At 42.6% G+C, this 27903-nt stretch overlaps 1 protein-coding gene across 6 annotated transcripts; it reads right to left on the reverse strand.

Moving 5' to 3' along the window:
- rasgrf2a (Ras protein-specific guanine nucleotide-releasing factor 2a) lies at window positions 1–26462 on the reverse strand. Of its 6 annotated transcripts, XM_070924401.1 has the most exons (31): window positions 26223–26462; window positions 19381–19390; window positions 18868–18896; window positions 17682–17690; window positions 15273–15379; window positions 13280–13427; window positions 12861–12950; window positions 12521–12774; window positions 12318–12397; window positions 11017–11210; window positions 10793–10902; window positions 10590–10708; window positions 10348–10511; window positions 9696–9762; window positions 9462–9598; window positions 9281–9363; window positions 8150–8398; window positions 7551–7745; window positions 7234–7460; window positions 5917–6042; window positions 5729–5818; window positions 5466–5572; window positions 3534–3646; window positions 3173–3233; window positions 2721–2824; window positions 2161–2245; window positions 1575–1772; window positions 1411–1490; window positions 1192–1309; window positions 249–317; window positions 1–121 (listed from the first exon to the last, which is right to left on the reverse strand). In XM_070924401.1, the coding sequence occupies exons 1-31, from the start codon at window positions 26460–26462 to the stop codon at window positions 26–28; spliced, it is 3759 nt and encodes a 1252-aa protein (XP_070780502.1). In that variant the 3' UTR covers window positions 1–25. The 6 variants fall into 6 exon arrangements, with proteins under 6 accessions (XP_070780502.1, XP_070780499.1, XP_070780498.1 ...); XM_070924398.1 differs by lacking the exons at window positions 17682–17690; window positions 18868–18896; window positions 19381–19390 and adding exons at window positions 5869–5875; window positions 7834–7926 and having other exon boundaries at window positions 5729–5809; window positions 5915–6042; window positions 7234–7371; window positions 7471–7745; window positions 26184–26462; XM_070924397.1 differs by lacking the exons at window positions 17682–17690; window positions 18868–18896; window positions 19381–19390 and adding an exon at window positions 7834–7926 and having other exon boundaries at window positions 7234–7370; window positions 7461–7745; window positions 26184–26462.
- Window positions 26463–27903: the final 1441 nt, after the last annotated feature.

Raw genomic sequence — 27903 nt, forward strand, 5'->3', positions numbered from 1 at the left:
GTTCGTGTGTGGAATGAAGTTAGAATCAGCCAGGCGGCACTCGGGGTTCGATCTTCAGCGAGAGCTCGTAGAGGGTGTCTTCATCCATCACTAGTGTCTTATCCAGGAGGAACTGGGTCACCTGGAGGGGGGGGGGGGCAGACCAGACAGACAAAATACTTTGTGTTAAATGGTTGAATTCCACTTCGCTTCATGTTGCACAGATTATTTAAGGGTAAAGGCAGCGGAGTGCATTTCATCAGACACACCTTGGGCTGGTGCTCTATCCTGTAGGGCGCTTGCTGGAACTGACGAATCTCCCGGATAATGTGAGAAATCTGAGAGAGCAGAAAACACAGTTAATCGCCGCTTGGTCACACGCCTCTAAGTTGTTGCACCGTGGCGACGCGGGCCGAGCATTTCATCTCAACACGGACGCCTTCGAAGGTCGACCGGCCGAGCAGCGACGTCTTTACAAGCGCCTCAACAAGCTTCCGTGAGAGACCACAGGGACGGCCACATGGTCCTCGACTCGTGGGGAGAGATCAACGCCACATTTAAGAGATAAAAATGGATCAGTTCTTCCTCAGCAACAACAAGCTCCAGAGCAGCCATGTTGGTTTCTAACACTCGTTGAGTTCATGCTTATTCACAGAATGCTTTCTTTTATACGCCCCCTGGTGTTCAGGAGAATACTGCAAAGCTCAAGAACAAGTGCCTTAAACCTGCATTCTTTCTAATGGCCAGCAGGGGGCGAGCACACTGCGTCAGTCAGATTGTGTAGAAGTCTATGAGAAAATGACCCGACTTCTCTCTTGATTTATTACCTCAGTGAACATTTTCCTCATGAGTTTATGGTCTCAAGTCTTCTTCAACACAGCATGATGTTCATTTAGTGAATGATGGTCCCATTTAGAGTATAAAGGGTATGCTTTAGGGCGTGGCTACCTGTCAATCAGGATAGAGGCGTTCCTTTGTACTAAAACACAGAAGTCGACTGTTAATTTTTTCTGGTAAGTGCATTTACAAGCTAACTTTGTTAGCAGCGACTTCGCTAACGACTGCAGCGTACGTTAGAACAGAAACACACCGTTTAATCAAGTCCTCCCACTTCAGCTGTCGTGTTTTGGTTCAGGAAAAGCTTTTGTTCATTAGAGGCGTCTTTAATAAGGATTATAAAAGAACGGGAGCAGGGGAAGAGTAAATCTTTACCATCCTCATCTTGGAGAAGTTAACCAGGCCCTCCTCCGTGAAGTTGGGTGTTCCCTCCTCAATGAAAGCCAGGTCAGTGAGGTACATGCCCAGGTATGGGACGCATGGAGGGTTACAGCTACAAACACAAATAAACAGCGCAAACATTAAGACTGTTTTTAAAAACTGGGTTTAAACATTTACCACTATATTTTCTATTTTTCTCTTGTAATTATTTACTTTTTCAGCGTCTCTCGGAGGTTCTTGAACCTCCCTTCTGATGACACCGTCTTCTGCAGCCGGTCCATGAGTGCCTTCGTCTGAAAAAACCACAAAGAAAGACCGATCATCAGAGAGTCAGTAGGTTTTATTTTTAACAACCTGCTAAATGAATGGATTCCAACCTGTTTGCAGACTTTTGCCCAGGTCTTCTTCAGCCTGTAGATGGCGCTGCGGTTGAGAGCAGAGGTGATCTCCAGCACCCCGTTGTAGTTGTTGAGGCAGCGACAGATATCAGCCACTGCCAGCCACTTCTCTATGGAGCTGGCCCTGGAGCCCACGTCAGTGTGGGTCATTATCTGAGACGCCACCAGGTTACTCATCTGTGGAGACGGGGAGAGAGGGAGACTTCTACGTTAACGTCAACAAAGGACTTTTCACCAGTTCATTAGGAACACCGAGCTAAAATGAATGTTGCTGAAACTGTTTAGAGAGGCGTCCATTCAACTTTATGGTCACTTTGCGGTAGTTTATAGTGCTGATGAATTGCAGTTTAATATACTGAGAGCTGCTTCTGATATTTTGGCTGTAAGTTATAGTTAGAATTTCTGTTTAACGCACTACAACTCAGACGTCTCAGAATCAACACGTCTCTAAAACCGCTTCAGCAACTGAACGTCACGACCGTCGTAGGTTGAAACTAACAATTCATTATCTAATTAACTGATTATTGTGTGAGAATCTGGAGAACAAAGACTATTTAAGTCTTACATCATTAAAGTGCTGGCTGGTCTTCATGATGTACGGAGTCCGGTCCATCTTGTCCACCTTCATCCAGCCCTGACCGAGGAACTCCCTGCAGGATCAGAGACGTTCAGCGTCAGACAGACCGCAATGTCATGACCTGCTCTGTACTGGTTCTTCACTAAACTGACCTGCACTGAACTGGACTGTACTGGTTCTTAACCTGACAAGCCAAACAAGTCTTCAGTCTGTTACGTGGTGGATAGTAACTAAGTACCATGTAGAGATATATCTTTCTCCTTTACACTGCTTACACTTTAAATTTGAGATCTATAGTTACTATTTACTTTGCAGATAAGGACCTTACAAAATAAAATATGATTATTAACATGATCTGGATAATTTCCTTGGAAGTTATTGATACTCCTACTTTTACTTTTTGCTTGGTATGCTTGATTTATTTTACCAATAACAATCAGCCAACTACACAGGAGACCTTCAGGGGAAGGATTTGGAAATGACAGACCTGCAAAGGTCTTATACAATGTTCTGTAATATACAACACTCGTACTGGACGGTGTACTCACTCATAGGGAATACTCCTGAACACGATGTGGTCCAGTAGAGTGATCTGTTCGGCCAGTTCCATGGCTGAGAGAGACTCGAAACACTCGGCCTTCGGACTCTCCGCCTACAAACACACACACAAACTATTTGTAGTCCAGACTTTCAAAAGAACTACAGAACCACACACACACACACACACCAAGATAACTCCACATACTGAGACTCCTCCTATGACTGGGTTCTCACCACAATACACAGTACCACTGAGTACTAACTACTGTACAGCTGGTGGGTCTTCTTCAGTACAACAACATTCTTACCACAATGAAGTGAAGCAGCGGGCAGCTTTTCTGCAGATAAATTAGTCCAACAATGGCTTCAAAATGTACTCAGAATAAACTTCCATTATAAAATCCCGTCTGTTAAGTACTTATACTTATATTAGTTGGTACATACAGTTGGTAATACTGACCATTTGTAATATATCCTCTATCTTCAGTTGGGCATCGTCTTGTTCTTCTTGAGAAAGGGCACTGAAGAGCAAAACAGACCCTGTTACTACAATAATAACAACAATAATAATACACAAGATCCAAAGGTTACAGGTGTTAATATTCAGGTAAATATCAACATATACTTTAATTTATTTGCATATGATCTTTTGAAAAGTTCATACCACCTTTTTTTCAACGGTTTCACGTTATGAAACATGCAGGAAAAAAATCATCCAAGTGGAAAACAAATACAAATCTAAAATACGCAGGATGACCGACACTAAACAACAGATATATAAATAATTTAATTATTATTGTTTTTGTGTGCGGACTGTGCACCTTAATATGTTTGTTGTTGCTTTCCTCTCCTGTTGCAGCAGGTCTGGATCTCGCAGCACCTCTTCCAGGAGACCGATGACCCCCATCTTCAGCTCGCTGTTCATGTCAAAGTCCTGATGGAGGAACACGTTTATACACGTTTACAGCCGAGTCACGGTTAGAAGTCCATGACGTGATTATTCAAAGACATTTTGCTTCATATCGACGATAATTATTCTATTTGAATTATTTGCAATATAATGGATGTGACAAATATGCAGATTTGTATATTTATTTCAAAAATAGTTTCCACCCAAACTCCCTGAGCCCCAAACGTTGCTCTCATCACGTTCAGCCTCAGACTTCAGTGCACGTGTAGAGGATGCCCTCTGGAGGACATTCAGACTCAGCTGGTGCATTTCAGACAAAACAGAAGTAAAGAAATAAAGGGAAACTATACAAATATACAACCAGATAAAAAAAAAAAGGGAAATTAAGGGAGATTCTGGTTCCAGATGTTTTAGAAATGTACAGTCCACTGAAGCCATTATTGGTAAAGGAAGTAAAGTTTATTTAGCACCTTTCACAGAGCGAGGCCACAAAGTGCATCAAATAAAAATAACATTTTAAGAAAAAAACGTAGAGAAAAAATTTAAACTGAATTTTCAGAAAATTGGCAAATTTAAATGCGGTTTGAACGGGTTTGATTGACAGCGACCAAAACAAACCACCAGCTGTCATCTGGTGGTTTGTGTGACGTGCAGATTAGATGGTGGGACAAAGTGCCCCTTCCTGTTTCAGATTTAGATTTAGGAGGTGGCGTGGCGTTTGAGCCGGACTTAAAAGATCACGCCTCTTTGTTACGCAGCTTACAGACCGACAGCAGACGCACAGCTGACGGACAATCAAAGCAGTGGTAATGCTTCAGACGACTACTGCTCAGTATAGATATCAAGTAAACAGGACAAATATGTTCTGTAAGTACACAAGAGGACGGGGAACTTTTCTGTTTATTCCATCAGAGTCTGACGATGTGCTTTTCATGTTTCAGTTAGTATCTAATAACGCAGCACAATGTTGTCGTATTTACTCCATATTTCTATCAACATTCATATTCAATTGCCTTGCATGTCTTTTATAATGTGCTGCTGTGTTGCATGTTTTAAAAAGTATCTGACAATGCAGTATAACTGCGTCCTGTATAACATTATCATTCTCTACTCTTTTAGTTATTGCTCTGCATGCTTGTAAATTACCTCAATAACTGTCATTTTAAGCTTCTATTCTGTTGTAAAGGACATTAACATTAACTCTGGTGCATTTGCAGCAATGGTTATGAATGTGCATTGTCTTAAATAGACCAATAAGTAATTAAAAATACAATAAATACTCAAATAAAGATCAAGAGAGAAAGAAATGGAGGGTAAAACTGCCAAAACCTAATTTACTGCTTTTAACAGATCTTTTAGATTTTGAATTAAAGTTATGGAGATGCTGCTGATATTAGCGGTTGTTTGTTCCCGTCACCGACTGGAGGTCACAGCCCACATGGACCCTGAACTGTGTTTATCAATAGGACCAAATAATATCTGCTCACTTTTCAGGCTGCAACATCCAGGTACAAAAATAGCATCTTATATAATCTTAAATGAAAACGATAGTCCGTTTAGTGTCCCTGGGGAGGAGGCTGACCTTTCCGCCTGCTTCCTGGGTGGCAGAAAAGACACGCAGAGCAAAGAGCACCTCCATCGGGGGGGGGGGGAGAGTGACAGGAGGTGATGGCAATGAAAACAGACACAACAACAGACTCTTCCAGGTGGGATGAAAGTGCCCTGTCCAGGTTCGGGTCGTCTGTAAACCCTCGAGGCTACTGGACAAATGTGGTTTTTGGACGGTGTGGAAATGGTCCTGCTAATCAAGTTGTAAGGATTCATAGGGATGTCGTGGACTCACCTGGGAGTGCTTGGAGACCCAGTGTCGCAGCACATTGAGGACTCGGTTGGTAGCAGCTCTCCGGATGATGAATTCTTTGTCACAGACTTTCTCAGAGTTACTAAAACCTGGGAGAAAAAGAATCAAACATTAGGCCAACAATTTTAAAACGTCCGTGGTCATTCTTGCTATTTAGCTTCCTGTTAAAAGCCACTGAATTGTGCCATCAACAGTTCCCTCCCTCAGTTGTGTGTCTTTTGACCTTCACGGCTTGCCGTGCTCACCCTGGGAGCTGCTATGCCCGGCGGCGGCAGTGGCAATCGCAAACGCTGAAGCCGGTGACATTGTGCAGCGAGAGTTCTCCCCTGATGTGACTGCAAGCAACCGGAGACATTAAAAAGACGACATGAAATACCATAAAGACGCGCCTGCTCTGTATGCACACACTGTTATGTAGAAAGAGTTTGGACACCTCCGGTCTGTCTGTAGCGGAGATGCCTCGGTGTTGAAGGTGAGCGGCAGGGAGACATGTCGCCCGGCTCGCTGCTGGCTGGTGATTCAGGAAGAAACTTGTCCAGAGATACTGACTCCAGGACAGCTGTTAGAGAAGAAAAGGTCACACCTCAAACATCTGTAACATGTAACAAGACAGTGGAGAACATTTCTGTCTTCTAATGCTGAACTTCTTTTACTTTTTTTCTGCGATGTTTGCATGTTCAAGTCAGATGGCGGAGGAAGTATTCAGATCCTTTACTAGTAAAAGTACTAATACCACACTGTAAAAATACTCCATTACAAGCATAATCAACACCATACAAGGCTCTGTGTTCTGCTCTGTGTGTCAGTCTAGTGGCATTAGAGGCCCTACAACATGCTGACAGAAACAAAGAGGGAATAGTTTGAGATGGTCGAGGGATGCGACAGCCCGCACAGTTCATTTGCAGACCATGAAACCAAAACAACGAGCTGAAAGATGCCAAAATGTGTAGATAATCCTCTGGTGTTCGTATAATATTGATTAGTGCAGCTTTAAGCGCTGAATTGTGTCTGTTGACAATAAAAACCACAAACACATACGCGACAGTTGAAGTTAAATATAATACACAACACATATATTTGTTTCAAAAGTGATCTAAAAATACTGCGTCTGGATAATAAAATCGACCGTCTACTGTTTGAATGAGCTCGACAGCGTTGTCCATGTGCATCTCTGGCCCACCGGGTCACAAGCTGCTGTGTTTGGGTGTTACTGGAGGGCTCTCCATTTCACCCATTCAATATGTCATTTTCCTCTTAGGAGGCACTCTGTCTGCCATGTAACAGCTTTATTTATCTCTTCCTTTTCTTTCTCTGCTCTCCAATTTGTTGTCAGATTTTCTGACCTAGTGCTCCGCCGCTGTTTTTATCGTGAACAAGCTGTCAGCTGTAGCCAGATGGTGATCTAAGAGCACGATTATTCCTCCGTTGGGTAACGGTGACCCATTTATGCCTCTCGTTGCCTGGTCTGTTTGGGTTGGCAGGCCACTATCGGTGATGTGTCAGACCGGAGTATAATATTAGGAATAAACACATCAGATTCAGGCTATCACAATATGAAGTCACTTTGACGTTTTACAGTAGATGGCACTAATGTTCGAAATTCAAGTGAAAGAAGTAAAGTCTCATAACACCTCAGCAGTGTGTGTGTGTGTGTGTGAGTCGACACTGAGGCGTGTGCCCACACATGTGCTGCTGCTCATGAGGGACTGACAGAGTGTGAATCATATGCTTTTGTGTTCCAGCTACAAACCCCTGCGGATGCTGCGCCTCAGCTTCCCACAGAAGGCGTCGAGGCGAGGCAGCTCTCCGCTGACGTCCTCCCCTGCAGCTGGGCTCAGCTCTGGGGAGCTGGGACCACGGCTGAGGTCCAGAGGGGCCTTGGTGGAGATGGGGGGCGGCGAGGACACCCCAGAGGCCTGGGGGAGGCTGGGAGAGCGCGTGGCGGTGGGCGGAGGGGAGGAAAAGCCAGAGGGGGACCTGGTTGAGCCGGGAGGTGGAGAGGAGATGGAGGGACTGTGGCTGGAGGTGGGGGAGTTGGCTGCAGAGGAGGAGGGGGGGGTGGTGGACAGGTCCAAGGCTCCCGCTTTGGTACTGATCGGGGAACTGAGGGAGAGCTTGCGGCTATGGACGGGGGAGGAGGTGCGAGAGGGGATGGAGAGAGGAGGAGGAGAGGAAAACTTGCGGCACAGCCTCGGGGATTTGTTGTTCAAGGGGTCCGTCGCCCACGAGCCCTGGTTGGTGGCGAAGAAGAGCTCCAGAGACCTGAGAGACAGAGGAAGAGTGGATCTGTAGCTCTGCCTCTGACAAATGTTAGTACATGTGAAACACCAGTCCTGCTGATGGTATTTACTTGGACTGGTCCAGAGCAAGCTGTGTGATCTTCAGACTGTAGTCAGGACAGAGGGACATGATGGACAGGCGATCACATGAATGTTGCTCGATCCTGGGACAGTGACAGCAGGAGGAGGAGGAGGAGGAGGAGGAGGAGTGTACGGCAGGGTGAAGAAAGGAGGCGAATAATGAGGAGAACAAACAGAACACGTGGAAATGGAAGAACAGAGTGAATGTACTGCAGGCAGCCATGCATGAGTGTGTCACATGAGAGGAGAGGGAAGGACAATGGAGAGGACGAACATGTGCAAACTGTCTGACGTAGTGACGTGTACCTGACAGGTATGGAGGTAAACGGCTTCTTGTAGATGTCGGCCAGCTTGTCGATGACGACGGCAGCCGTGGTGAAGATCCTGTACGTGTGGAGGAAGGTGTTGAGGAAGTCTATGGAGAGGAACCTCAGGTCCGTCAGGCGCTCCAGCAGGCGCTCCACGCTGGCATATCGGATCTGTGGGACCTTGCAGGAGTTGAGCGTCTTGCTGAAGCAAATGTCGACGTCGTCTTTATGCAGCCGGGCATCAGACCTGAAGGGAAAAAAATAACATGTTTATGTTAAATCACCAAGTTCAGTTAAAGGATAAAGCTGGCGATCATTTGTTTTTTTCTTATTGTCAACAAATGTCTCTCAGTCCTGTCTCACTTCCTGTCTGTGGCTCGCAGCTCACAGCCCATTGGTTCCTCCTGAAGATGTAAATCTTTAAAAACACCTCACAAATATATAGTTTCATGTTTAAAAAGGCTCAGTCATTCCCTCAAACAGCTGCTCGCTGTAGTTTTTAATCAAACTAACAGGAGGAAATAGTGCATTTGTTGGGGACTATTTCCAGCGGCGGATGAATCCACATGTGGAGCTCTAGTGAGTGTTTGTGGCAGCAGGACGGTGTGTGTGTGTGTGTGTGTGTGTGTGTTCATGGTAATGAAGGAACATGTCACCCAGGTCAACAGTGTGTCTCAGTGACGAGTTTTAATAGTTTCTGAACAACAATGAAGGAAGAAGATAAATCAGGCTGTGATACACACACAATACTTGTTAGTAGATACATTCACTGCTGGTTTTGGTCTTTTCATGGGATTTGTTGACAATAAGAAAAATATAGAATATTATCCTTTAAATCATCAACATTTCATAAGATAAACATACATTAACATCTAAAAACTCGATTATTTTCCTGCATGGTATTAAGGTCTGACTATTCTTCCATTCAACAAATCTTTATCTCGTTATTTTTGCTGTTTGTAGCAACAATCAATATGAAGTTACATTACATTTGTTAACTGTACTATGTGTTACTTGAATCTGCATAATAAAGTCAAAATATTCACAGATGGGGACAAATGACATTATAGGCCTATGTAATCTTCACTGCTTCAGTTTGAATACACACTTCAGACCATCATTTTCTTACTTGATCATGTGCGGCACAGACACTTTGGAGTTCTCCTCAAACACGCTGGTCATCAGGCCGTTACATCGGATATTATCAATGCACTGAAACAGAGAGCAGAGAAACACAGTCGCACATCCAGGATCAGAAAGCTGCTTGACTTGAAGCTTCGATCCAACAGCTTTAAAGCGGTCCGGCTCACCTGGCTGATGTCGCTGGTCCACGCAGCCTTTTCTTGGCGAGAAGGAGCCAACAGGACAACAGAGAAGGACTGACCGTCCGGAGGCTCCACCACGATTTTGAACTCCAGATGGTTGAAGCCTTGACCCGCTGCGTTGTCTGCAAAGGTAAACACACGGGCCACGCCTCAGTTAACATCACTGTGGACGTTAAGGAACATCAGGGTTCGAACATGATTTGGTATAAAGACACTCACAGTCCTCGTCGCTGGCGTCGAGCTCTTCGATGAGAGTGCACTCTATCAGAGACAACGCTCCTCCTTGCTGGTGGGGGAGGAAGAAAGAAAGAAAGTTCAACATTTGATTTGCACTGAAACACGTTCATGATTTCATCTATGAGATCTTTTTTTAAGGATTTCAATGGCATCTTTACCCAGCATTCAGTGCTTCTCAGAGATCACTAAATCGGTTCATTAAGTATAATCAGTAAACCTAAAAACAAGCTGTGTGCGACACTAAGGCCTCTGGTTTCAGTGCAGCAGTGAGCTGGTGGAACAATTACTGAAATAATATACAGTATATAATATATAATATTCCTGTAATATCCCTGTAGCAACAACTGATAGGGTTAATACTTACTTTACTTTTGTCATTATAATATTATAATATTTTTCTATATCATATCTCAGTTTTGTTCATACCACGTGACTTTATTCACATTTACTTTTTATCTATTACATATTAACATAAGTTCTGTAGCTCCAGTATTAAGTGAGTTTACTCACTGAGGTTATTATAGAATTGTTTTATTATTATTATAAAACACCTTTTTTTTTAGTCTTAGCCCTTTCATACATGTTTTGTTCTGGATATGTGCAGCTGCGTTACGTGTGGACAGGTGAGGCTGACCTTGAGCAAGTGAAGCTTTCCTCCAGATGTTCGGGTGCAGATGAGGAAGTGTTTGGTGAACAGAAAACACTGCCGCTCTCCTTCCTTCCTCAGTGAGAGGGAGCCCAGGCGGACCTTACTGAGCATGCCCCGCTCACTGCTGGACGGCAGCTGGATGAGAGAGCCTGGCCACGGAGACGGTCAGGAGTGAGTGAAAAGTGGAAGCGAGAGACAGGGAGGCAGATGTTGCAGAGGAAGCTCACCTTGTCTGACGAAGGTCTGACTTGTGTCCAACAGGATGTCACAGCCTTCGACAATCATCCTCTCTATGGCCAGATTCTTCCTGATGTTCTCGGTGTCACTCACTTCGTCGTGCATCATCCTGACAACGCGACCGATCGTCATTAGCATCGACATTATCACCAATCACTCACTCTTCATGTCTATGAAATGTGCACACACTCACTTCGACAGCTCCTCCAGTTTGGATTTGGCAAATTCCAGACTCTTGCGCTCCACATGCTCGTGAGGCGTGTGTGCCAGCAGCTCGTGGAGGGTGATGATGTACCGTGGAATCTAAAATACAGAACAAAACACACATGACATCGGTGACACGGCTTCGTCTGAATATATTCTATCAAAAAAAGATCACAATGAGACATTCATCAAATCGTCAAAGTTGTCTTGTACCTGGAACATGGGATAAGTGAGGAACGTCTCCAACATCCGGCCCTCGCATGCGGCGTTGGACTCGTACTGTTTCAGCAGCTTGTCAAAGTCTCTGTTCTGCTTGCAGTTTGCCAGCACCTGCAGACTGTATTGGTGGTTACGCACAAACTCCTGGTAAATGTTCAGCATGGGCAGCAGGATATCGAACAGGTCCGCTGGGTGCGAAAAAGAAAACACAAAACGTATGCCAACGTTGAGATATAAAGCATCAACAGTAAAACAATGGGCGGCCATTTTCCACAACATGCAATATGTTTTTAGACTGATTTCCAACCTTCGGGGCAGCTGCTGGTTTCAGTTCATGCGTGTTGCTTTGATAACTAACTAACCACAGTAAACTACTAGATTGTCCCTGTAGCATCTTAAAAGTTAAATGATATTAAAATAATGTTATTGTGTGGTAATGTCGACGTGAGGAAGTGATATTTTGAAAACGTTTAAGGGCACTCTGATAATTAAAATCTGACAATTGGTCGAACCACCGAAAGCATCACGTGCACAAACAATTCACATCCAGGTGACAAACAACAAGCAGACAATGAACTGATGAACGAGTTTCTGCTATTCGATAGATGAATGTTTCTTAGCCATGCTAGCAACATGTCAGTCCACCACTTCATGATACTCAGAGGACGAATCCTGCTGACTTAGATGATCCATCTTCAGGTCTGACATGTAGCATCGCTGCTTCACAGTGACATTACAAGCTAAATTACTTTCATGTGAGACGTCCACGTGCTTATTTGAGATTGTTTCCACGTGAAATGACGTCCACATGTGATAAACATGTCAAATGTGTTTCAAGTGATTTTTTTTTGCACTGTAGTGAAATTATGAAAACCTGTTTTGCCAGACTAACTCTCCTGTCACTTCAGATCCAGCCACTCCCTCCTGCCCTGCAGTAACTGCTTTTCTCACCTTACCTGCACACTTGTTCCCACTTTCCCTCATCAGCCCTGTAGTATATACACTGGCATATTAACTCTCATTAACCAGATTGTCTATGATTGGAAAGCACAATCTGCCCCTCAGATCTGCCTGCCTGGTTTTGACTTCTGGACCACGAGTAAACGTGAACTTTTAATTGTCCTGTCTGTCTCTGAGTCACCTGTGTTCAAACCCGTTTCTCTGCAGAGCCATTACAGAAACCATACTGTGACTTGGAAGGCAGGAGATGTGGAGTTCAGGAAATTTTTTATGTCATGCATATGCAAATTGTACTAAATCTGCTGAAACATGACTGTCAGCTCTGCAGCACTCACCCAGAACCAGCGTGGGCCAGTTGGCGATCCGAGCATTCAGACCTTGATGGAAGATCTCGTGCAGAAACATGATGGTCTCACTAGAGAGGGACAACTGGTCTCACATCACTCTGAATTGAGTTTCTGACTGTAAGTATGAACTGGAAGATTAGGCATTTGCAAGAAATCCACTGTTACACAAGACAAAAAGAAGATAATCATACCTGTTGAGGAATATGGTGCTGACGTCATCGTGGCTGATGGGAGGTTTCTTGGAGCTGGCAGCCATGCGGAGCGGCCTCAGGAAACAGTTCACCAGGATGGAGAGCTGGTGGACGTATTCTGTCTCTGCTTCCACCATGTTGAAGACGATCTGGTTCCTTTTTCTCATGCTCTCAGCGTGAGGGGAACAGATGTAGTCCTGGACGATGATCTTCCACTTCCTCCGGCACAACCAGCCACGCATGAAACTTTGCACCTGTACAGCCACAGCACACTAGGTATCTGTCTGTGTTCTTCTGTCTCGGCTTATTTGCGCATTATTACGCGAAACCAACAATTTACCTTTTTGATCTTTTTAATATCTGGGTCTTCCTCCTCTTGGTTGCTCTGGTAAGGCTGCATCCTCTCCTTGGCTTTGTTCAACACTACAATCTGGCACAACAGTCTCCATGTGAACATACCGGCACAGAGGTTAAAATATTCATGACACCACTTCGGAGGTTCAAAACAACAAATATGTCGTTGCATGATGAGGAAGTAATGCTCTTGGAATCACTGGAGCCCTGCTGTGCTTTAATTTAAGAGACACATGCGCTCTAAACTCCAGTGTTTTCCCATCATGTCAGGTGCATTTGCATGCTTTGATCTGCATGTGCTCCATCTGAGAGTGCAGCCGAGCGCCTGTGCACATGCGTGCACGCGCGGCAGTATGTGGATTTATGTATGCATGCACACGCAGATGTGGATGCACTCATGCATACCTCAGCTTTAAGCCTCTCAATCTCAGTGTCCTGGTCCTCCAGCTGAGTGCGAAGCTGATTGGCTGCGATCTTCTCAGTCTCCATGATCTGGACCAGGTGGATGTACTTCTGCATCAGGATCTCACGCTCGATGATGACGTCCGAGTAACTAAAGGGAGCGCGGGAAAGGACAGAAACGGTGAAGAGCGGGAGAGGTTTACAACTCAAACAGGGAGCTTCATCTGACGACTAATGTCAGACAATCAACAACCTGACATGTACTGGTACAGGTGTACATACAGTAACATGTCACCACGCAAGAATAAACAAAGGTGGTTTGACGTGCGTCATATTTTCTACTGAGTGTTCAGGTGAAAACAAGAAAGACGGCAGCAGAGCGAGAGAGCAGAGAGATAGAGGTCGAGCGGCGAGATCAAGTCTGTGATGTAACCAGCGTAGCAATACAGCACCAGTGTGACCTAAATGTGAACCGCTGCAAGCAGAACACGTCCATGTGTGAGCACACACACACACACACACACACACACACACACACACACAGATGTTAAACACATATGGAACAACACTTGGTAGTTCTGTCTAATGTGCATCAGCTCAAGAAGAAAGCAGAGAACAGTTTGAGTTGTCTAACACCTTAATTTATGAAATGACTGTATGTTAACATAGAAATACTCCATTATGAGTAAAAGTGCTGCTTTCAAAATCTTACTGAAAGTATCAAAAGTAAAAGTACGCATTCTGCATCAAAATGTCTCCTGTAACTGACATGTGATTCTATCTGACATGATTAGACTGTTAATACTGATGCATCAATGTTAGAGCAGCATTTTACTGTTGTAGCTGCTCCAGGTGGAGCTAGTTTAACTACTTTATATACAGTTAGCTAGTTTAACTACTTAATATACAATTAACTAGTTTAACTACTTAATATACAGTTAACTAGTTTAACTACTTTATATACAGTTAGCTAGTTTAACTACTTTACATACAGTTAGCTAGTTTAACTACTTTATTTACAGTTAGCTAGTTTAACTACTTTATATACAGTTAGCTAGTTTAACTACTTTATTTACAGTTAGCTAGTTTAACTACTTTATATACAGTTAGCTAGTTTAACTACTTTATTTACAGTTAGCTAGTTTAACTACTTTACATACAGTTAGCTAGTTTAACTACTTTATACAAGGTTAGCTAGTTTAACTACTTTATATACAGTTAGCTAGTTTAACTGCTTTATACAGTTAGCTAGTTTAACTACTTTATATACCATTAGCTAGTTTAACTGCTTTACATACAGTTTGCTAGTTTAACTGCTTTACATACAGTTAGCTAGTTTAACTACTTTACATACAGTTAGCTAATTTAACTACTTTATACAGTTAGCTAGTTTAACTACTTTATACACAGTTAGCTAGTTTAACTCACAGTTAGCTAGTTTAACTGCTTTACATACAGTTAGCTAGTTTAACTGCTTTACATACAGTTAGCTAATTTAACTACTTTATATACAGTTAGCTAGTTTAACTACTTTACACAGTTAGCTAGTTTAACTACTTTATATACAGTTAGCTAGTTTAACTACTTTATACACAGTTAACTAGTTTAACTACTTTATATACAGTTAGCTAGTTGAACTACTTTATATACAGTTAGCTAGTTGAACTACTTTATATAGAGTTAGGTAGTTGAACTACTATATATACAGTTAGCTAGTTGAACTACTTTATATACAGCTAGTTTAGTCCAGTGGTTCCCAACCTAGGGGTCGAGCCCCTCCAAAGGGTCACCAGATAAATCTGAGGGGTTGTGAGATGATTGACTTATCCTTGGAGGAAATGTTTTATTTTAGTTCTTTGTGTGTGACAACAGGCCCACTGGTTCAATCTTTCACAATGCATTGTATTTTATAAACGTATCTTATGTTTTTATTAATGTAAAATATTAATGTGAGAAGTAACGTATATACTACTAGATACTCTGAGTATTTTCTCACCTGGCCTGCTGGATGCACTCCACCCACTCATTGCAATCTGACTCTTCCTCTGTCCGCAGCTCCAAAGGTTTCTGTCCATCGTGGCCAAAAATGACCAGGAAGTAGTGCTGCATCAGAGACAGACGCAAAATAATCAAAAGGTGAATTTCATTTAATATGGGAATACATCTCTAAAATGACTCCCTGCAAAACAATTCTTCAAAAGCAACTGTTCCTCTGGTATTCCCTGTACAATACACCTCAACCTGAGGTCAGAATGAGCAGAAGTGCTGGTGATTTACAGCACACAGGTCATCATTTATGGTTTTAAACTTTCACTTATAATTTCACTAACAGCGGGAAAAGTGGGAACATGAGTGTAGTGTCTGTAAAACTTATTATTTCTATGAGATGGAGGCTGTTGCAGTATTGTGAATATTTTCGGACGTCCTGACTGTATTTTTAAAAAGGCTTTAAAAAGGAGCTGCTCAGTGTAGTTTTTAATCAAACAAATCAGAGGAAATAGTGCATTTGTTAGGGACTATTTCCAGCGGCGGATGAATCCACATTTGGTGCTCTAGTGAGTATTTGGGGTAGCAGGACGTTGTGTGTGTGGGACTGAACCCAGTGCAACAGTGCGGCTCACTGGTGTGTTTTAATAGTTTTTGGGCAACAATGGAGCTCTATGGCACAGAGGAAGAAGATATATCAGGCTGTGATACACACAAAATACTTGTTAGTAGTATAAAATATCAACAGACCGTAAGCCAAACCCTAAATTCTCTGATATGAATTTGCAAACTCAGCATCCTGATTTATTAAATGGAAAATGATTGAGTGTCATTTACCCATCATCACATCAACTTTCAGTGATGACTCTTCCAGTATTTCCCTCCATCACTCAGTCAGGCCCATTTATACATATATACTCACTCTACAAAGCCACATCCGCCATTTTAATTTCAACAACATAAACACCTAAATCATTTTAATGCCACAAGCACTGACTCACAGGGGCCTGTAAGTACATTAAATTCAAAATTAAATAAGTCGTATAACATATAGTGTGGAGCCACGGCACTCTAATAGTCTAAACTGCTAAATGCACCTGGGCTGTGCAGTGCCAACTGCAATATCAACATTTCAATCTTGGCGTTGTTATGAGGACTGTAAGGATCGATCCTTCCTGCTGGCAATGTGGCTGTTGCAACCGTAATGCCTAATGCATTATATTGCATTACTCTGCCCACTTTAAATTGTTACGGTAACTTGATCCTTGCAGATAGACTGTGCCCAGATCAGGACATCCATAACATTGGTGCATTGTTATTCAGCTGTGAGTCACAATACTTTACTTCCTCCTTAAAAGCTTATTAAAAGACCACGAAAGCCACAGAAACAATCGTAATCGGATAACTCTGTTGCAAATCGTTGCCTGCTGAGCTATTATACAGTAAACAGTGCTTGTGTAGGCTTAACTTAGTACTGAACTGATCTGAAATGATTGGCGCCATTAAAGTATGCTGAATTAGCCTTTAGCAGTTCCTGCTTGCAGTATACCCATGGCTGTACACACAACTATCACTGGATTACTTTGATACTGACGAAAACTTAAAAATGTTGTGATTTTCAGGCAAGTTCTGAAGCGTCTTCGTCTGGCTGAACGTTCATGTCTTTTACAGACCACATCCTGTAATTTCCAGATGGTTAAAACGCCGTCCTGAACGATGAGTTAAATTACAGAGATGAAGAGTGAAGAGCCTGTAATGTTAATCCTGTCTGAATGGGGCTTTAGTCTGATTATCAGGCTAGTTTATTAACTGTAGTGGATTACCTGAAAGACAGGTTTTCATACTGTAATGAATATAAAACAGCGACTTTGGAAGGAAGGCTTCAGCTGGTATTATGACCACCATCCCTAACTGTTAACTTCCTGTGGCCTGCTACTGGTCAGGAGGTACTAGCATTCCTGCAGCTCTAAGAAAGGGTCATGTCTTCCACGAGTGCTGCGACGCCTCAGGGCTATAACCTCGATGACCACCCTGTCTTCATACCACCATGTCCTGCCACTCTGTCAAAACACATCAACAGTGACGAGCCGCCATGTCACGGCACGTCAGATCCCCTCCAGCGTCGCCAGACCAATATCAATGATCTAATTAAGTCTTTGGTTAGTAAACCAGATACAAAAGGTAAGAAATAATACAACCTTCCTAACAAACGTCAGTCATTTCTAGTTTTTCATATGATGCAGAATTACTTTTATGTTCTTATATAATTTAACACTTAAGCGCAAAATTTGCCAGCTGTGACTGCTGAATCTTTATGACTTTATTTTAAAGAAAAAGACAAATGATTAATGTCACCTGCTGCAACATTTTGGATCAACAGGGACTTCAGTCATTTTAATCATCCATCCATTTTGTATACCCACTTATCCTGTTCGGGGTCCCTTGGACATTGTCATCAGGGTATACATCCTTCAGAAAGTACATGTGCACATATCTGAACATGCTGCATGTGTTTATGCATGAGTAACTTCCACATTGCAGAACACAATATCACATTTTTCTCATGCAAAGCTTTGTTCTCAACCGATTTGTGTTTTATTTACGGCTTGCATTAAGTAAACTGTGACAGCCGCATGAATAACAATGAAGCTTGTCATAAACCATTCAAACATCAACCCACCAACTCGTTAACTAATCTACTTTGGGGGACTGGGCCAGGTCCACTTTAGTAGCTACATGCACACCTCCAAACATACACTTAGAAATCTGGTTGTATGAATGTGGCTTTTGAATTTGGATAGTTCGTGGTTGGAAGTCCAGGTTTTATTTTCCTTTTGGTGCTCTTTTGATTTTATTCATTGTACTTATTGTTTTGACCACGGATAACAGCGCTGGGCTCCCCCATGACTGAATTTACAACATAACGTTAGCTACAGTAGCTGCGTGTGTAGTCAACTCATCTAATGGTGAGTTAGCAAGTTAACGTTGACGACCTATGCAGCTACTTTAGCTAACGCTATGTGGCAAATGTAACCTTTTGGGGGGGGTAAAGGGGATCTGACGCCTCATCGTGATTTCTATGGATTTGAACATTGTTGGAAATATTTGGGATAATGTAAGTACAACAAAATATATCCCAGTTGTTTTTAGACATTTTAATGAGGAAATGTTACAAACCTACAAACATTTTATATAATATTTGTTCCTAATAAACAGATTTAGGCCTCTGTAGACTACTGTAGTCTTTAAACATTGCATCTAATTATATGAAATGTATTAAAAAGTAATATGGACGATATATAAATTATCCATCTAATTTATTTATCATTTATTTTTTGCTTGTTGAAGCCAAACAAAACGTAAGCTATATACGTTGAAGGCAGTACTTTGGTGCTTGCTGCATATTTATTTTTACATTGTATTATAACATCTGACAATATGCTTTACTTTGAGGCCGCCACAGGGAGAAAGTAGGCCTGTATAGTAATGATGTAACGATAAGCGGGTGAGAGACACTTGCTAGCGTGTGCCGGCTACGGACCAGAGAGAGGCTTAAGGGCTTGTTTATGTGTGTGTGTTGGGGGGGGGGGGGGGCTTTACATAACCATCAAGGCTCGTACAGCTCCTCGCTTTGCTAATGCAGCTTCCCCGACCACAAGCCTGCTTTAAGCTAGAGGATAACAATGAGAGAGAGAGAGAGAGAGAGACAGAGGGAGCTTTAAGCCCTGCACTCAGCATCACTACGTCCAGTCACAGAAATCAGCTCATCCGTCTGCCCTGCACAGACACAAATATGACAGCTCCTACTGGCAGCCGGCTCTCAGCGGTTGAGACTCGGCATCACTTACAACGCAACTTGCTGGACGAGGGTTCAGTGCTCGAATCATTCGCTTCATCTCTTCTTCACTCACCGAGGACAAAAACTGATGTCCTGAGACTGAATACTCTCAGGCAGCGCGGACTCGCTCTGTTGTACTACTGTTCAAACCATGCAACAAATATTATTACATAATATAATTATAATTCTATGGATTTTTAGCCTCTTTTACCTTCTGGAACTGGGTGACATGTTCCTTGTGGATTCATCCACCGCTGAAAATAGTCCCAGATAAACACACCTCCTGTTTGCTGCTGTTTGAGTAACGTTTGCTAAAAACTACAGTGACCAGCTGTTTTAGGAAATTATTCAGCCTTTAAAAAAAAAAATAATTATTCAATTGTGACCAGTTTTTAAAGATTTACATCTTCAGTGGGGTCCAGTGGGCTGAGTAGGCAGGTTAGAGAAATCAACACATTGTTGGTTTTGGTCTTTTCTTAACATAAGTCAAAGCCAATAAGGCCACCTCAAATGAAAAGACTTGGATGACAAAGTTCACACCATGTTTGAGGGTTCTGGGGACAGATTGTGGTCTCGACTGTGATTTGACAAATAAGACAGGACATTGTTTACTTTTTAAGATTTAACCAAAACTATGAGCTTTCCCCTCACCAAAGGGCTTATGTTGCCTAAACCTAACTCAGGATGCGAACCCAGGACTCAAAGTCAAATCCAAGTCTCCTGACCTCCTACCTACAACTTGCACATGATTCAACACTTCCGTCAGTGGAAGACAGTTGCCAGTGAAGATTATCCACATACCAAAAACGTTTCCCCAAAACAATTGGTGTTGATAAAAATACCAGCAGTATAAACACGTATTCCTCTCCTCACTCCAACAATCATATAGAATGACTGTGAATGCATTTCATTTCTTCATGTATACGTACAGCACTTGATGATCCACCGACAATTTATGTTTCCAGTGAGATTATTGTTCAGTTTCAAGTAAATGAACATCTATTATTCACAAGACAATGTTAACACCACTTATGTAAAGTCCCTGACGCATGAACACACACACAGAGGACAACTGTAGTTTCCATAGAACCTAAAATATCCACATGGCTTCAGGACATTTCCACTCCTGACACACAGCTTGGAGATCAGGCGTTTGGTCGGCTTCACACATGTATTGCGTTCAGTGAAGGACAGACTGACAGATCCACCCACAGTACAGTTCAAGGTAGGCTACAAATAGCACAGGTACCAGCAGTGTGTAGCAGAGTGTGTGTGCGAGGTGCAGTTGTGTTGACTTGGTATTCAGACACCGACTGCAGGCAAAAGGACCAGCAAGGATGCTATTCTTAGTCGAGCACAGCAGCATCCCAGAGCAGCGCCACATGGTCTCCTCACAAGTACAAACACTGACAGCGTTACATGTTCACAGTATTTAATATTCAAGAACACTTTAATGTAATTTATGAAATCCCTGGTTTAAAATGGACACATTTCAAACACGTACACATAACCAGAAAAATACTAAGTTTCATCAAGCACACATTCATCACTGCTCTCTTTTTAAAAACATCATTATAATCTTTGTCCTCTTGTTGTCCATCACTCAGCTCCTCTACCGTTTCTATTTCACTTCCTACCAACACTTTTTAAAATGTCTCTATGAATCTCCTCTCACGTCACGTCTCGGTGTTCCCGCCACGTTACCACCTTACTGTGTGTGCCACTGGCCACTTCAACCGTCAACCTTCATCACCATGGAAACACATGAGTTAGCCTATAGCGGGCAGCACCATTAGCATAAAGCGACGGTGGGCGGGGGGCAGATTTCACAACTGGCCCGACCCTTTTTACGTTTTTTTCCAACCTCCTGCTCACCGTGCTTTACGCTAGTTTTTACTAATATTTCTATATTAACAATGGGTCAGAAGACAGAGTGTGACTTCTTGTCTCTTTCTTTCAGCTCATTATTTTGGTTTTACCTTGGTTCAGTCTCACCGCAGGCAGCTGCTCTCTGAGAAACCAACTGTACACTACCTGCCCAGCACCAAACACAAGACACATTACACATTAAGAGTGAAAAACACGACTCAAAATGAATGCTAATGTTGCTGTATATGTAAATAAGTTAGTTAGCATATCGGTTTGCTAACACATTCGCTGTATCAACTTGATGGAGGTGATGATGATGTTCTGCTGCAGGTTTAATTATGACTTTGGACATTTAAAAACGATCTGAAGATAAACTTCCAGCACCGTCACATGACTTTAACAACCTTATCAACAGACTGGAACTAAACTGGAGCTTCTCACAGAGTATGTCTGAGGATGACACGTTAAACAAGTGTTGAGCGTTCAGCCCAGTTTCATGGTTCATATTTAAAAGCCTATTTAACTCAGTTAGATGTTTGGACTAATCCAATGTGTAACGTTGTGTTCACTGGTTAAAACATTAGGTGTCCAGGTGGGGCCTGTCATCACAGGCTGACAAGAGAACAACACAAAAAGTTGCAGTGGTGAAACGTCATTACATTTAATATTACATTGCAAACAAAACGTTGTCTCCTCTCTCGAGTTCTACTAATAAAATCAGCCACCATAAAAAGGTTCCTCCCATAAAACTCGAGTCTTTTACACATCCTCCGACCAGAACTCATCAGAAATAAAGGACATTTTACACTTTAAACAAATCACATAATGAGCAATAAAACATGAAATGGACTGTCAGAAAGTGGTCCGTCCATCTCTTTGGACGGACCACTTTGAATATCTACCAATTTTGAATATCTACCAATACAAATTTAATTAGAACAACTAGAGTTTTGGACCTAACTTGAATTTTAAATTAAAAAATGTGAATTCAAGCAGCTTAAATATGTTTTTTGAACATTGGATGCTTGAATCTGAGCTTAAAAAGAGGAATTGGAGCGACATAAGTTCACCCAGGCGGAAGTAAAATATTTCAATGCTATAAAAGTTAAGTGGCGTTGAAATTTTACCATTAAGTATTAAGTAGTGGTTCAGTTTTACTGCTCGGTGGTCCGTTTCTCTTTAGATTCAAAGTGAAAAACGATAAAAGCAACTTTAAGAGGATGAGATCTTGACTTGTGCTCACGAGAACAAAAGAACACAGAAGCACCTTCAGCATATTAAGATCAATATCCAGATCACAGTCATGTTAATGAACACGGTTATTAGGACCACAGATACAGGCGACTGAATAATTAATGTTGCTACCAGAGGATCTGTGAAGAGAGTGGACATCAAAGTTATCAATTGTACAGGAGTGCTTTGATGCTCTGATGTTTTGTCTGACTTTAATGTTGCTCCATTAAAAACCCGCCGTCAAAATCAGAGAGTGGCCCTCATCAGACGGAGATCAGACAGCGACCGTTTGTGTCACGAGTCTGGTTCTTCAGTGCTTCCTGTCAGCTGCACTGCGACGCCGACTTCTGAACAACTGCGTTACAGCATCACTGCAACAACTCGCAACAACTTCATTTCTTTTCGTTCAACTATTTGATAATGACAATAATGATGAGTTAGTGTCGTGTATGATTTTCATGATGCTGCTGTCGGTCTGTCATCCGCCAGAACTGGACTAACTTCAGTGATCCCTTAACTTTTCATCTAGCGCGTCAACGTTCACGTCAGCCTCCGATATCTGTTACTACTGACACCGACGACCTCTCCCAGTTGGCAAAATGGCTGCAAATGCGCCACCGCTGGCAGTTACATCAAAATAAAACCCAATGTTAACACTAAAACAGTTGATTCAGCTATTTTATAGGAGCTATGTTTGTTTGCATCTGCTGCTACAAACACGTAACCCAACTAAAGCAGCTAGTTTGGGTTGTTTATCTGGTGTGACCACTCAGAAAGTCAGAATAAGCTCTCTTTTTCATTCTTTACACAACTCTTCCAACACTAAGAACGTCTTCCAGGAGAGAAAACGTGCTCCATATTTCAACATTAATAAAAAAGTATTAAATAATATGGCAAACATTAGTTGAACAGAAAACCTATCGATAATCGTTTCAGTCATTTATCAAGAAAAGACATCTGCTGCCTCCAGCTTCTCCAATCTTTTCTCGGTTTTATATGATTTTTAATTTAATATATTCGGGTAAGAGATGTAAAGTTGGACAAAAAAAAAAATTGCTTATTGCAGATATAACTGTATAGGTATAAACTGCAGTACGGAGTTGCCAAAGAGATCCTCATCAGAAATGTTTCCTTGCTATGTGTTAAACTGCCAACATGTATATTTTCTCAAATATCGACTATCCTAAAATGTGCTCCATAATGCAAAAATCTCCCTCCTATCAGGTCTTTTTGTCTGTAATTCGGTATTTAAAGTTGTGAAAATATCTGCCACTGCTGTTAGCGTGATTAAATCCTGTTTTACTGAGTGGAAATTACTTTTCCATCAACACACGATTCAGCCGAGAGCAACGACACAAGCTCTGTGTGACGGGACAAACATCACATTATTGCATTTTACAGTCGTTTCTTGGAACCGTCAAACTGGAGCACAAACTGCTCTGTGCAAGTGTAAATAACAGATTACAGAGTTACGTCCTCCTCTGCGTCCTGCTACTGATGCCGTCATGTGTGACAACACGGGGCGGGGGGGGGGGTAAAGGCTGCCCTGCAGACACTTAATAATAAGTGAAAACTATTATCTGCAGACCGGCAGCCGTGTGAGCGTTTCTCTGCGGGAGAAAGGACTATGGAAAAAGACTGACTGGGCTGATAATACAGTGACTGGTCTCAACTGGGAGTGCTGGGAGAGCACAGATGTATGGCACAGACAAGGAAATTCATCCAGACTGAACTTCTAATGGGATGTTTAGACGTTAAAAATAACAGGTGTCGTGTGCAAGTATAGACGAATTCTGAGACTTTTATCTAAGCTAGCTTAAAGTTTGTCTTTTATCAACAGTCTTATATATCAGGGTGGGGAGGGGGGCTTAACCTTGTTTTACTTTCTAAAAAAGCAAGGCCCTCCCCAGGATTATTTGTTTTTCTTTGAACCCTCCCCTTCACGAAAGACGACTAAGAGTCTGCAGCCACGCTAGCGGCTCTGAGAGGCTGAAGGGAACAAAGTGTTGCACGTGTAACAAAAAGTCGTATATCAAGCGAGGCGCATTCGAATTAGACGGTTTCTAGTTTGTTTGGTGACAATCAACTATGATCAAACCACATCGACACAGTCCTGACGAAGCAGACTCATTCAGAGTTTTTAAAAAAGTGTTTAATTTTTGCATATTCTGACATGAACATCGATGTCACATCAGTTCTGCTTCCTGGTATGATGCGGAACAAAGTGAAGGTCTGTTCATTGTAAAAACAATGTGCTATTCGCTAAAGACAACATTAAACCACCAACAGAATCCGTGTACCGCAGCGACACAGTACTGGTCGTATTAGCTACTTGTTAGATATGAAATAAGGCTCTTAACACAGAGACAGGATTGTTGTTCTGACTCCTTTATGAGCTGCGCTGCACACAAGAACTATTTAATCTCTTTTTCATAGAACAGATCTCACAAGGGAAGGCTAAGACAAAAATAAAGACCCTCCCCTGTTGGACACTCTCTTCAATAATGATGAAAACTTTCTGACTCAACGTCCTCCCTAATAATTTTCATACAGACGTTTACTTTGCAATAAAAATGCCAAAACCTGAGAGCAAAACTTAATAATCCCGCCAAACAGAGAGAGAGATTTCAGGTGAAAACACCTCAACAAACTGCCTTTCCTTCATGTCAAGTCATGACTGAGTCACGGTGTCAACGGGCCAGCGAGGCGTGACAGATTACCTGCATATCGACGAGAAGATTAGATTTAACTGACATAATCCAGCTTGTATATAAACAGGATCTGAATGTGCAGCTTTTTTTTTTCCCCTCAGAGAACTCAAGTTTATTAAATAACCACTGGTCTACATTCAGCCAGCTGCTGATGACGGGATGAAACACATCCTCACACCCTGCAGCAGCAAAAACAGGAATATGGGTCGTTTAAAATTAGCATTAGTTTTCACAGAACAAATATTTTCATGAAGGCTAATTCTGTTCAATGATCAAGCTTAAATAAAGGACGTTATTGTCCACACATCTCAGAGTCGGATGTTGTGAACATCAGAGAAGGTTTAACAGAATCAGTCCCGTGCAGTCCAGCAAACTCTCCAAGACCTCACTGCTAAGGCTCAAGCACACCTTCAGTTTCCTGTAGACGGGTGCGTGGGAGGAAATGTCCACAGGCGAGAGAAGAGACAACTCCTGCACGCCGTCCTTTTACTTGCAATAGATTTATTAAAAGACATGTTTCGTTTCCTCCATCAGGTCAGACTGAGGAACAGAAGAACTTTCCAGACAGACACAGCAAACACCTCCTCAGGTGAAGTGAATCAGGGACCATGAGCTGTCAGGCGATCTCTTCCAAAGTGACGATATGAATAATATTAGGCTATAAGATCTCAGAGTAACACCATCACAATTTCACAGTTGAGGCTACGCCATGAATACACCTCTAAGCAGGCAGTACGTTAACATCATGTACAGAATTAGATTTCTACTATTACATGACTGAATGTGCAGACAAGCTGAGAAAACCAGCTGACAGCATCTCAGTGCAGTCTGTATAGACCATCGAAATAACTTCAGAATACTTACGTGACAAAATCTCTGTGTTATGGTTTTATTTTTTACATTTTTCTGCTGTTTTTGTGTGTATTAATACTGAAAATATACTTTTTTTTACAACCTTGAACTGTTCTGTAGTCACATTTTGAGTGATTGTCACTATTTTGTACATTTTTATTGCCGCCTGCGTCCATTTCCTTGTATTTTGGGTTCCTGGCAGTTTTACACTTGGTTAACTTGACAACAGACAGACAGACAGACAGACAGGAGTACAGACTGTTGAGGAGGTGGAGGAAACACTAAATCACTGCAGAGAAAGTCGGTAAAGAAATCACCAAAATCAAAAACCAGCTCAGCAGCAGCCTCCATCCTTAGACTAAGGTGTGGGTGAACCTGTAAGTGGTGGACTCTCCCGGTGCGGCGCAGTGGGACTCACCTGCTGCTTCTCCGGGGGCTCCTTGCTGATGGCGGACACCTTGGGCGCCGGCGCGCGCTCGCACGTGCATCCCTCCAGCAGGTATATCCCGGACGGCCTCGTGCTCTGGTCGTTCTCGAAGTAGAAGAGCACGTTCTGGTGGAGGGCGAAGTACTTCTCGGTCCAGCGGCTGTTCTCCGTGGTCTTCTTGCTCAGGAAGCCGCGCTTGGTGCCCTCTTTACGCGCAACCACCGACAGATACAGTGCGTGGCCCTCATTGTACCGCACGCCCTTCTGCATTTTACGTTCACCCGGATTTTGTTTTTATTTTTTGGTGCCAACTTCAGACAGTAACCCGAGGCATCACAGCACCGCCGCGCCGTCTCTGCCGTTATATTAGCGGAGGGATACCAGAGAGAGAGAGCGGTCAGTGTCTCCGTTTGCGGGGAAAGTAAGAAAGTAATCCGGGCTGACGGTAGAAAAAGTTGTTGAGTCCGCGGCGGACATCACTCTCACCAGCTCGCCAGATTTGGGGCTTTTTATCGCGGGCTTTCCCAACAAGCTGGAGCCGCAGACCACAGCAGCGCTTCACGGCGTCTCCACGCTCCAAACTTTGACGAGGAGTTACCGGGCGCTCGAGCCGAACACCGTTTTTCTATCCGGGCGGCAAAAAAAAAAAAAAAAAAGAAAAACGTATGAAACCGAGAAAGCTGATGTTACCGTCAGCAGCGCCAAACAGAAATAGATTGCGGGAACAGACGGTGAAAACAGAATCACGACGGAGATCAGCGGTAATCGGCTTTGACACCGACTTAAAGAGACAGGCCGCCGCGCCTCGCAGGAGCGCACGAGCCTGGACACGCCCTCAGAGCAGGTGCGCAGGAGCGCGTGAAGGGGCCGAAAGTTTAACGGCGGTGTCTCACGCCGGTGACCCGCAGTTTAGGTCGGCGGGTTTAAAGGAAAGCTCTCATATCTATGTGCACCATTGTGTGTAATCTTGTATTGTATTATTCTGTATTCTGTTTTATTTACTTTATTTAGTTTTATTTTGTATGTATTTACAAGCATTTCTGTGTTTTCATTTTCTTTCTTATACGGCTGTATATGTTTTCTTTATTCATTTACTGTGTAATCATCTTCTGAAAACTCAAATAAAATGTGAATCATAAAAAAAAGAAAACTAAAATAAGACTTCAGCAGTCTGAGTTTGACAAATCAACCAAAAACAATCTGGAAAATATAAAATCCTTTAAGGACAAACTGAGGTCACAATAACACGTCTCTGGTACGAACATACGCCATATATCTTTTTCTAACTATAATTTTAGACGAATGATGTTGTGTTGTTACAGAAATGTGTTTTGACTCTCTCTCTCTGCACACACACACACACACAAACACACACACATACACACACACACACAAACACACACACACACACACACACACACACACACACACACACACACAGAGACACACACACACAAACACACACACACACTTAAATAAAGATGGACAAAAGCAGAAGTTTCTATTTCTGTAAATTGCTGATATGCTTCAGAAGATGGGTGTTTGCTTTTGAAACTGTCATCCAGCCTGAAAACACAAACAGATGTTGAAGTGCTTTAGTAGACAGTGTGTGTGTGTGTGTGTGTGTGTGTGTGTGTGTGTAGATGCATGGAGACAGATGTTATATGTGTGTGTGTGTGTGTGTATTTGAGCTAAGCTGCCTCTCACTTCT

Source organism: Enoplosus armatus, chromosome 18, assembly GCF_043641665.1.
Source record: "Enoplosus armatus isolate fEnoArm2 chromosome 18, fEnoArm2.hap1, whole genome shotgun sequence".
Taxonomy (NCBI): domain Eukaryota; kingdom Metazoa; phylum Chordata; class Actinopteri; order Centrarchiformes; family Enoplosidae; genus Enoplosus; species Enoplosus armatus.